The following is a 12,665-nucleotide window of genomic DNA, read 5'->3' as shown; positions in this document are numbered from 1 at the left end:
ATTGAAAATATTTTTCAATATTTCAAACAGTAAATTACAGTAAGTATTACATTTAAAAAAATACATAATAAGATGCCGCTTGGGGCCTTCTAGGTTTAATTTGATCTTTTCATTAAAAATCAAATCAATATTTTTCACTCCGCAAATATAAAAACAATAATGTGTCCACATTAGCAAATAGACACACACACAAAAACAACATAATGCTATTTTCTAGAAAAATATTAACCCCGAAAACAGTTTCAAATGACTAAATTTCAAAGTTCTGCTATTCAGATAAAACGACAAAAATATGAAGAGCATTTCAATTCATTGAATAAGATTTTGTGCCATCTGTGACCAAAAGAATCTAAAACATCTTAGCAACCACAACACCCTACCATTGTTTTTAGGCATTTAATATGCATGTAATTAGTGAAATAAAAGTGCATAGGAATACAATATTATTCTCTACCCTTGCTATACATAATACAGCTCAAAAATTGAGATCATCAAAGCGTGTTTAGTGGAAAGAAACCGTCACCAGGGGCTGAGATTATAAGAGCTTACGAAAGACAGATCTGTCTGTCTGTAGTCCCACCATCAGCAAAACTCACCGAGACTGACAGCGAGGCTTCAGACACTTTAATGCTGAGAGTAACCATTACTAGCACTCATACGAGCTCTTAAACACACGTATGAGCAATAGTAATAGCGATGCTTGATTTGCCATACATATAAAAACAAGCCCATGTTTTCATTTTAATAAGACAATCAAATTCAAATTTCAAGATTATACGTTCATATGAGCTCCAGTTATGATCGCAAAGGAGTATGATAAAGGAAAAAATGTAATCTAACTCCTCGGCGCAGAAGAGAAGATGGGCGTCTAAAAACAGCGCTGGGGCCGGGTGAGAATATTGCATCGGTGGAGACGCTCAAACAGCTTGAGTGTGGGTGGACAGTGAAAGTAGGGCAGAGATGCTCTGTGCTTGATAATAATGAAACACACTCCAGGGGCAACGCAAACAAAAGCACTTCAAAACGCAACCGTTCCCCAAATCAATAACTGCTGGAGGAACAACACATGCATTTGAAAATGATAAAATGGTGGATGGCATTACTTTCCACTGGCTCTGTGTGTGTGTATGGACTGCTGTCTAAAAGTTTGGGATCAGTAGGATTTCTGATGTTTGTTAAAGAAGTCTTTTCTGCTGTTTATTTGATTAAAAATACAGAAAAAATTGTAATAATGTGAAATATTATTGCAATTTAAAATAGTGGTTTTCTATTTTAATATACTTTAAAATATAATTTATTCCTGTGATGCAAAGCTGAATTTTCAGCATCATTACTCCAGTGTCACATGACCCTTCAGAAATCATTCTAATATGCTGATTTATTAATAATGTTGGAAACAATTGTGCTGCTTAATTTTTTTTTTTTTTTTTTTTTTTTGTAAACAATTTTTACAAAAAAAAACAATATACACTACCGTTCAAAGTTTGGGGTCAGTAAATTTTCTTTCTTTGAACGAAATGAATACTTTTATTCAGCAAGAATGTGTTAAATTGATAGAAAGTGATAGTAAATAAATAAATGCTGTTCTTTTAAACTTCTTATTAATCAAAAAACTGGTTAAAACACTTTTAACTCCCCCAAAAAATCATAAAATAAATATATTTATCATAATAAATATTAAAAATATACTGATAAAAAAGTGATAGCAAAGACTTATATTGTTTTTAAATAAATGCTGTTCTTTTTAACTTTTTATTCATAAAAAACTAGTTAAAACTCATTTAAGCACCCAAAAAAATCATAAAATAAATATATTTATTATAATATATATTCAAAATAAATTGATAAAAAAGTGATAGTAAAGACCTATATTGTTTTTATATAAATGCTGTTCTTTTTAACTTTTTATTAATCAAAAAACTGGTTAAAACACTTTTAACTCCCCCCCAAAAATCATAAAATAAATATATTTATTATAATATATATTCAAATATATACTGATAAAAAAGTGATAGTAAAGACTTACATTGTTTTTAAATAAATGCTATTCTTTTTTAACTTTTTATTAATAAAAAAAACTGGTTAAAACACTTCTAACCCCCCCAAAAAATCATAAAATAAATCTATTTATTATAATATATATTCAAAATAAATTGATAAAAAAGTGATAGTAAAGACTCATACTGTTTTTAAATAAATGCTGTTCTTTTTAACTTTTTATTAATCAAAAAACTGGTTAAAACACCTTTAACCCCCTTAAAAATTCTAAAATAAATCTATTTATTATAATATATATTCAAAATAAATTGATAAAAAGTTATAGTAAAGACTTATATTGTTTTTAAATAAATGCTATTCTTTTTAACTTTTTATTAATTAAAAAAAATGGTTAAAACACTTTTAACCCCCCCAAAAATCATAAAATAAATATATTTATTACAATATATATTCAAAATAAGTTGATAAAAAAAGTGATAGTAAAGACTCATATTGTTTTTAAATAAATGCTGTTCTTTTTAACTTTTTATTCATCAAAAAACTGGTTAAAACACTTTTAACCCCCTAAAAAATTATAAAATAAATCTAAAATAAATTGATAAATCAGTTTCACAGGTTCCAAAAAAATTATTAAAATAGCACAACTGTTTCCAACACTGATAATAAATCAGCATATTAGAATGATTCTAATCATGTGACACTGAAGACTGGAGTAATGATGCTGAAAATTTTAAATTTCAAAAATAAAAAATAAAAATAAATCTGCTTACAAAGGCTGCATTTATTTGATCAAGTAAAAACGGTTATATTGTGAAATATTATTATAATTTAAAATAACTGTTTTCTATTTAAATATATTTTAAAATATAATTATTCCCGTGATCAAAGCTGAAATTTCAAAATCATTACTCAAATCTTCAGTGGCACATAATCCTTCAGAAATCATTCTAATTGCTAATTAATTATAATGTTGGATACAGTTGTGCTGCTTAATTTTTTGGAACCTGTGATACTTTGTTTCAGGTTTTTTGATAAATAAAAAGTTCATAAGAACAGCATCTATTTAAAATAGAAATCTTTTCTAACAATGCAAGTCTTTACTATCACTTTTTATCAGTTTATTTTGAAGATATACATTATAATAAATATATTTATTTTACATTTTTTTAAATATTTAATATTTCTTTTTTGGTTAAAAGTGACAAATTCAAAGAATTATAAAAACGAAATATATATTAATATAGTAATTTTTCAATATCATGGTAAATGGGTTGCTTGACATTATTTATTAAACTGTAACAGCGGTGTGACATTTTTGACTATTGTTCATCTAAAACTATTTTAAACAATACTTTTCTAATTATTTTATAAATGTCATACAGTACATGGCATTTTTATGAGCTCTGTTTAATTAAGAGATTATTTGTCTCCCTGCTGGGCTATTTAAATGAATTGAAAAAAGCATAATTAAAATGATACAGATCCAAAAGATCACTTCACCCTTTATACTACTGTTTTCAAAGAAAATGAATACTTTTATTCAGCAAGTATGCATAAAATTTTCTTAAATGACAAAAAAAAAAAACAATAAATAAATGCTGTTCTTTTGAACTCTGAATAAATGGTTTTAATAAAAATATAGTTCCACAAGTTGTTTGCACCGCGCTCTTCTGTAATGCAATTTTTTATAATAAATTAATAAAACAAAAAGAAAATGTGAGTGCAAATCAGAGTTTTTTTAATAAAAATATGAAGCTGAACAACTGTTTTTAACATTGATGATAATAAATGTTTTTTAGAGCAGCAAATCAGTATATTCGAATGATTTCTGAAGGATCATGTGACACTGAAGACTGAAGTAATGATGCTGAAAATCCAGCTTTGATCACAGAAATAAATTACATTTTAATATATTTTCAAATAAAAAACACTTATTTTAAATTGTAAAAAATATTACTGTTTTACTGTATTTTTGATCAATTAAATTCAGCCTTGGTGAGCATAGAAGTCTTGCTTTCGATAATATTTTACAAATCTACCACCCCTAAACTTTTGAGCGGTAGTGTGCATTCATATAAATATTGAACTAAAATTGTGATATCAAGAAAAAGGTTGATTTAGTTCTGACTCAGATGCTGCTTATGGAAAATGCACCATCCACACACTCAATCTGTACAGGTAGAACTGGTTTGGGTCACATTTGATGAGTCAAATAGAGAGAAAAGCTCATTTGCATACCGCACAGCTGTCTCGGAGGGCATCAAACTTGCGTTGGATTTCATCCCGATGGGCCTTAAAAAAAAAAGAAAGAAACCAAATGAGAGTTAAAATTGCCATGTTTGCAAGAAGTGTGCACTCTGCCAGAGTGCTGCGTGGAGTTCTGCAGTAAAGTGCATTTGAGCTGATAGCAGCGGCGCTGTGAAATGAACTCGAGTGTCATGACAGGTGTGATGTCATGCATGAGAGCGACGGGCCACGAGGATGAAACCGTGTCATAGATGCATTGAAAAGGAGCGTCTCAGCCCTCGCGTACCGCAGAGAAGCGTGGGAAGATGTTTACAGCACTGTGAAGATGAGGAACACAATAGTCCACGGAGAGATTCGACAGAAACACATGATTACTCATTACGACTGAACGACATAAAGGAGATGCGTGGAGTCTGCAATATGGTGAAATGATACGGATTATATCGACCGCTGCTCCTTCAGAAGCTACTTTGAAAGTTTAGCTTTCCAAGATACAAACTACTTACATAAGCTACAGTCAAGCTGACTTTTGCTTAAGTTACTCGATAAGGAAATTTCAAATGATCAAGATGATCAAAATGCCTTCTGTCGTCTGATTGATAATGTACTCACCCCCTTGTCATCCGAGATGTTCATGTCTTTCTTTCTTCAGTCGTAAAGAAATTATGTTTTTTGAGGAAAACATTTCTCTATTTTTCTCCATATAATGGACTGATATGGTGCCCCGATTTTGAACTTCTAAAATGCAGTTTAAATGCAGCTTCAAATGATCCGGTTGTAAACAATCCCAGTCGAGAAAGAAGGGTCTTATCTAGCAAAACAACTGGTTATTTTCTCAAAAATAATACAATTTATATACTTTTTAATCTCAAACACTTGTCTTACTCTGCCTGGACTGTTCTTTTCCGGTTCATGACAGTTAGGGTATGTCAACAAACTCTCATCTCATGTTCTCCCTCAACTTCGAAATCATCTTATATCGCTTTCGTTTCACCTTTTTTGTTAAGGGTGTTCGATCTTTTTTGGATGTTAACTTTGCAAAGACTGGGGCCCTCATTTATCAACAATGCGTATGCACGAATGCATGCGTAATAAGTGTAAGAACAGTTTCATGCGAAGTGTGGGATCTACCAACTTGCACTTATACGTACAAATGTATGTAAATATAAGCACAACTCTGAGCATGCTTACGCAGAGAATCTTGTGGTAGAATAGTGATACTACAGACAGAAAGTGCCACTGCGTGTTTCCTGTGTCCTTTAATTGCAAATACTCAATTAATAATTTCATAGATCAAGCTAAACATTTGTATAATTGGTGTGAAAATCTGTAAAAGACATACTGCCTTTCCTAATAATGTGCTAGTTAGCAAGTTTAGCGGCTAAATGCGGCTAAAGTAAACAGGCTCGTCTCTCCACAGAGAGAAGAGAGGGGCGGGGCGAGCAGAGCTCATTTGCATTTAAAGCAGCCTCGACCAGAATGAGATGATTTTTGCAGAGCTCATTTTGGCAAGGCAAAAAAGGGTGTTGTTTTACACTACCATCGAGAATTTTTAACCAAAGTATATCATAGACTTTTCATTAAGACCCTATAGAATCATATCAACTTGTGGAAAATGGGCGTCCGATGACCCCTTTACAAATAGTTAAACTATTTGCCAGTGTAAAATCCTCTTAAAACATGGTTAAAAAATCCTCTTAAAACACTGGCAGATAATTTTATTTATTTTAAGCAAAATGCACTTAATATCTTAGTCTTTTTGCTTTTCTAGTAAATATATTTAGATTTTTTATTTTTATTTTTAGATACTTAGAGACTAGAAACAAGACGAAAATATTAAGTAAGATAAGCATTTTTTGTTTGTTTGTTTTTTTGCCGTGCAGCTGGGAAGCAATTTGGAATGTATTATAGTGTCATGGCTGATCTCGCTTTGTTGGAAAATTCAGCAAACCATGCGCTGCACAGAGAACGCATTTTCAGAGGCCGTGCTGCGTTGTTTAGTGAGAGCAGTGAAGGACATCTCAGTCTGTGTCACGTACCATGATTTCGGTGAGGACATTACACTTTCATGTGATTTATAAAGGGAGGTGTTGTCACCATTATTGGAGGCGTTTCTGAATGCAAATGACCATGAACGTGACATGGTGCTTAAGAACATGTGGAATTTATCAACAATGATTACTTACTGGTGTGCGTAAGAACCACGTACGCACATTTGATAAATATGGATTTTTTTTTTTACTTGCACACATTCTAATTTTCTATTCGTAGGACAAAATGACAAAATATAGAACCTCTTTTATGCATTGTTGATAAACAGTGTTGGGGGTAACGCATTATAAGTAACGCGAGTTACATAATATTATTACTTTTTCCAAATAACTAGTAAAGTAACGCATTACTTTTTAATTGACGAGAAAATATCTGAGTTACTTTTTTCAAATAAGTAACGCCAGCTACTTTCCCCCAGTTAATGATTAAAAGCTCTCCTGTCCCCATGTTGAGAGAAATCGGGAGTAAGATGTTAGTTCAAGAATAAATGTGAACATGCATTAATTCATCTTACAAAACAGTGAAATTCAACTCAGAATATTACACAAACCTGCAAATAATTAAATATATTAAATAATACAAATATCTTTTATGCATTTAACCCCATTTTATTAACTGATGTCTTTGAGGCTGACCTATAATGATCCAATTTAATAATACTAATAAGCAAAAATTACTCGAGATAATATAATATGTGTTTTTCTTTTTTTATTGCTGAAGAGTTGACTTTTTTTCTTCTGCGGTCTACTGTACTGACGTGAATTTACTTTTCTCAAAGTCTGAGGCTTTTGGTGTGAAAAGGCTTTTACACTTGCCTAAAATATAACTTTTTATAATAAAAACAAACAAGCAAGCCCTGCCCAGATTTAAAAAGTAACGCAAAAGTAAAGTAACGCATTACTTTCCATAAAAAGTAACTAAGTAACGTAATTCGTTACTTTTTTAGGGAGTAACTCAATATTGTAATGCATTACTTTTAAAAGTAACTTTCCCCAACACTGTTGATAAATGAGGGCCTGTGTCGGTACTTCTGCAGTGATGTAGGATGATTTTGAAATGACTTTTCAAGTTGATGGAGAAAATACGATTGAAGTTTTTCAACATATCATAACTGTCTTGAACCAGAATACACAGAGTTCAGCAGGAGAACAAGGGAAGACAAGCATTTGAGACTAAAAAGTATTTAAATTGTATTTTTAAATGAAAATAACCGATCGTTTCACTAGATAAGACCCTTCTTCCTTGGCTGGGAGCCCTTTGAAGCTGCATTTAAACTACATTTTGGAAGTTCAAAATCGGGGCACCAATGAAGTCCATTATATAAAGAAAAATCCTGAAAAGTTTTCCTCAAAAACTATAATTTATTTACTACTGAAGACAGAAAGACATGAACATAATGGATGATAAGGGGGTAGGGCTGGGCGATAATTCAATAACGATAATTATCGCGATATAAATTTCCTCGATAAAACGACATGAAGAGTTCGATGAATGTTTGATATAATTTTTATTTGCCAAAAGCGAAACGAAACAGCGTGACTCATTTGAGGCGCGCCACACGAACGGTTTAACCACTCAGACCAAAGTTCAAACATAAACTGCGCGTGCTCACTAGAGAAGATGGATTTATTATCTCGATGCGGCCGCATGCACGTCACGGCCGCGTCGTTTCCGTTATGAGCGCAGCTGGCGGGCACCTAAATTTGAAATAACGAACATGAGTGCGCAAAAAACGCGATATGCGAATGGCTCTGTTACGTGAGCACTAAACAGCGCTGTGAGATCCAGTGTGAAACACTTGAATTCAGTGATGACACTGTGATTCAAACAAGTTTAAAGCTGTGTGCAACGAGACAGTCAGAAGGCTTTTCAATCTACACATCGCCATCATTTATAATGGATTTACTGTAGTAACACTCACTGCATCATGGTATTGTGGCAGCAATGTGGGATATTCACACTGAATTTTATTACAGGAGTAATGGTATACAATTATAGTAAGTATGTATTTGTGATGAAGCTATAGCATGTGTGCATTTATACTGAATGTTTTTAGACTACCGTTTTCATACAGGCTACCTATAAAATCATAGTTATATTTTTACCATGGTATTGAGGTATCATTATGTGTGACTTTAACTGTGTTTAATTTAAACTGTTTAAAAAATATATATATATAAGAATAAATTTAACCATATAAAACTGAGGTTGCTACAATTTTTACAGATGTTACTGATTGATAATGAACAAGAATTTACCTCTGCATCCTCAAGCTACTATCAAATGTACATTTCTAAAAAAAGTGACATTATTATTATTATTATTATTATTATTATTATTATCAGACAACCCAAACCTATTTCTTGATTTGAAACAATATCACTCATTAGAACATGGAGAAATTAATTTTTCTATTTAGACATGTTTTTTTGTTAAGGAAAATTAATGGTCTGGTTTCTACAACTTTCACTTTAGAGCAAAAATCTGACTTTAAACTGGAAAGAAATAAAGATTTGACATTTGTCGTGATAATTATCGATATCCACTGATATGAAAAAAAATATTGTGATCATTTTTTTGCCCATATCGCCCAGCCCTACAAGAGGGTGGATAAATTATTTGTAAATTGTTGTTCTGGAAATGGAGTTCTCCTTTAAATATATGAGAGAGATGGATTGGGTCATGGTCACTTAAGGTTCATCACAACGTAAATCCTCACCCGGAGGACAGTGATCTCCTCCTCTGCCTCTGCTGTCGTCTCCTCCAGCTCGGTCTTGGCCTGTTGTAGTTGGCTCTCCAGTGCATGACGGGCCGCCTGCAGGCTGCTGATCTGAGCTTCTCTCTCCTGCAGGGACAGCGTGAGCTCCGACACCTGCCGCTTGATCTCCAGCTTCTGCTCCTCGTGCTCCAGACCGATCTGTGGAGGAACACACAGCAGGACTACAGTTACTGGGTGATCAACATGACTCCAGAGCATCTATTCACGTCTCGTGAAGCCAAAAGCTGCATGTTTGTAAGAAACAAATCCATCAAGAAGTTTTAAATTCAAACCATTGTCTTCTTCTAAAATATGAGCCCATAATCCATAATAACGCTTCCTCTAATAAAAAAGTTGTTTAATCTGAATCAGGAGAGAAATATGCACAGATGAACCACCATTTGCAAGCCAAAACAGTCTAAAACAGCTCTAAACAAATATGTCGGTAGATTTTGATGTGACAGACAACAGGAGAGGAAATGTATTTTGGCCAGAAGTGACAGTTTAAAGTTAAAACGTCTTAATGGTGGATTTGTTTCTTACAAACATGCAAGCTTTTGGCTTCTCAAGACATTAATTGATGGACTGGAGTGGTGTGGATTGCTTGTGAAATACTGTAATGTTTTTATCAGCTGTTGGAATTCTCACTCTGACGGCACCCATTCACTGTAGAGGATCCATTGGTGAGCAAATGATGCAATGCTACTCCAGATTTCTCCAAATCTGATGAACAAACAAACTCATCTACATCTTAGATGGTGGCCTGAAGGTGAGTAAATTGTCAGGAAATTTTCATTTTTGGATGAACTATTCTTTCAGGCACAATTTCCCCCAAAACTGCCATTACATACATTTTTATTATATCACAGTAAAACAATTATTTTTTACCTAAATCAACTAATTAAAGGCAGTGATGAGAAAATAATGCCATGATGCAAAAGAAAAAAAGTATAGTTATAAATAGTTTTAGAAAATAGTTTAAAACATATACATTTCCAACAGATTAAGATCTCATTTTCTTCATGCAAAATCTAAATTATTTGTTTCTGCCAATTTTAGGGTGAAACATGATTCAGTATTCTCCCCAAGTGCATAAAGTCAACTGTATTTTTATAGTTTTACAGAATACAAAGTGTTTCAAGCAGCTTTACAGAAATTTATGATGTTAATAATATACATTAATACATTCCTGCCTTACAGTCATATTTAACAGATTAGAGCCCATAATAATCATATTAATCACAGACTCATATTAATTAAGAAACCACATGGAATATGTTTCACCCTGCTGGGTTGTTTAAATGAACTGAAAAAAAAACATTAAACTTATTTAAAACAAGAAATGTTCAAAAGCAAGTATATATTAAATTGATTAAAAGTGACTTTAAAAACATTTATAATGTTACAAAAGATTTCTATTTCAAATAAATGCTGTTTTCTCAAACTTTCTATTCATCATAGGGGTCAGTATCACTGTAGGGTGCCTTTTGGTGTCCTGTACCTAAGTAACTAATTTGCCATGATAACTTAACAAAGACTGTGAAAGGGTGTGCTATATTAGGCTACGCTTTTATATACATAACAAAAGCATTACTTGGCTCTTTAGATACATTTTATAGATTTTTTTTTTTTTTTAGAGGATACGTTTTATTTTGCTATGTCCAATACACAAATTTGTATGAGAGTAGAATATATTCAAACCATATTTTTTTTTTAAATTTTGTTCTCCTAATAATATTTTGTTAAATAAGAAATTACTCAATTTGAGTGCAGTGTTAATTTTGACAGGCATTTTTGATTTAGTCTTATTCTTTATCCTGAGACTAAAATGCTTAATAGTCTTAGTCACATTTTAGTCATTTGAGTCTTTCACAGTTTTAGTCGATGAAAAGTCATTGCATTTTTTTTTCAACTTTTAGTCATTAATTTTAGTCAAACTGCAGTTACCAACATTTATTTTGGTAGCTACTTTAGTCTTCAAACAAAAATAATCATTAATTCTTTAGACTCTCTTTAGCCTATGATAAATATCATTGAATTTGGGAAAACTTGAATAAATGATGACAATTTTCATTTTTTTGTCTCTTTAAGGGTATCAAAAAAGGAGCAACTTATAAAAATTATAGTTGTTCATTTATATATATGCCTATATATAATTTATCATTTTTGAAAAAGAAGCACAATAAGACAAATGCCATACAAATTAAACTAATTTTTCAGATACAGGAGGTTTATTTAACATGTAGCCTACACATTTATTTAACATCTTTTGTTGGTTAACATTAATGACAGATAGGTATTTAATTAGGAATGCTGTCCCTTTAAGATGGAAGGAATGCATGTAATGCTGACACATTCTCAGTTTTCATCCACCTGTTTACTTTCACTTAAGCCATAACCGACAGTATTTACGTGAGATACTCAACACGATAAACATTTGGACTAATGTGTGTGTATTTGAGCACTAAGAACTGATCGCGCACTGTCTAAGAACTGGAGAAGTGGGGCATGTGCGAGAGATAGTGCTTCTGCTGTGTGACTATCAGTGCGATTCTGCCTAATCGACAACGAACTGTAACTACCGGGAAAAACGGGATGTCTGGTGACCTTGTCCCTAACCCTTTATGTGCTGAGGCCAACATCTGAAGGCCGAATCTTTGCGATCGCCTTTCCTAATAATGTGCTAGTTAGCAAGTTTAGAGGCTAAACGCAGCTAAAGTAAACAGGCTCGTCACTCCATAGAGAGAAGAGAGGGGCGGGGCAAGCAGAGCTCATTTGCATTTAAAGCAGCCTCAACCAGAACAGGATGATTTTTGCAGAGCTTATTTTGGCAAGGTAAAAAGGGTGTTTTTTTTTTTTTTTTTAATTTTGTTTAAATGAATATATGTTTTTAAAAGACTTAAGCAATGAACAGTTTGTCAGAGCCACTAGTAAATGACGTTATTTTATGGTTAGTTTTATAATCTTTTTTCTCCAGAATCGGAATCAGAATTTATTAAAAACAACTGGGATTCTCAGTTTATCCAGAACCGTGAAGCTCTTGTTTAAATGTTGTTTATTACTGCATATAATTCATTAAAATGGAAGTTTAATCATAAAGTTCAAAATGCACCTTAATTTTTTTGCATTGTCTTTTTCAGTTGAATAAAAGACTATTTTCCATATATATTTTATCATTGAGGATTTCTTAAGTAAAGTTTAAAAATCTTCTTGTCTCGTTCTCGTGAACCCAGTCTCGTGAAATAAGTGTCTCGTCTACTATTTATGACACGGCATAAAGCGAATGGGAAATTAAGACCAACATTTTTGAGTATTGTGAGGGTCGAAAGGCACTCTGTGGTGATACTGACCCATAGAATCCTGTAAAAAAAAAAAAAAAAAAAAAAAAAAAAAAAAAAAAAAAAAAATGCATCGATGTTTCCACAAAAAATACGAAGTAGAGATGCACGATATTGGATTTTTGCCGATATCCGATATGCCGATATTTTTTCATCTCATTTTGGCCGATACCGATACCGATACCGATATATATCATTTTATTTGGAAAGTTAGTTTTTAACAATAACTTATTCGTTAGGATTAAATAAATAGTAATGAGTGGTTTACATTC

At 32.2% G+C, this 12,665-nt stretch overlaps 1 protein-coding gene across 8 annotated transcripts in view; it reads right to left on the bottom strand.

Moving 5' to 3' along the window:
• Positions 1–12,665, bottom strand: part of LOC127170111 (citron Rho-interacting kinase) — an 86,206-nt gene that overhangs the window by 42,449 nt on the left and 31,092 nt on the right. For all 8 annotated transcript variants that reach the window (XM_051117891.1, XM_051117893.1, XM_051117895.1 and 5 more), the window contains exons 14-15: positions 9,017–9,214; positions 4,237–4,290 (exon numbers count right to left, since the gene is read on the bottom strand). In XM_051117891.1, the coding sequence (XP_050973848.1) occupies positions 4,237–4,290; positions 9,017–9,214 (252 nt within the window). The remainder of the gene's footprint in view (positions 1–4,236; positions 4,291–9,016; positions 9,215–12,665) is intronic.

Source organism: Labeo rohita, chromosome 8 (assembly GCF_022985175.1).
Source record: "Labeo rohita strain BAU-BD-2019 chromosome 8, IGBB_LRoh.1.0, whole genome shotgun sequence".
Classification (NCBI taxonomy): Eukaryota; Metazoa; Chordata; class Actinopteri; order Cypriniformes; family Cyprinidae; genus Labeo; species Labeo rohita.
This window is presented reverse-complemented; position numbering and strand designations above follow the sequence as displayed.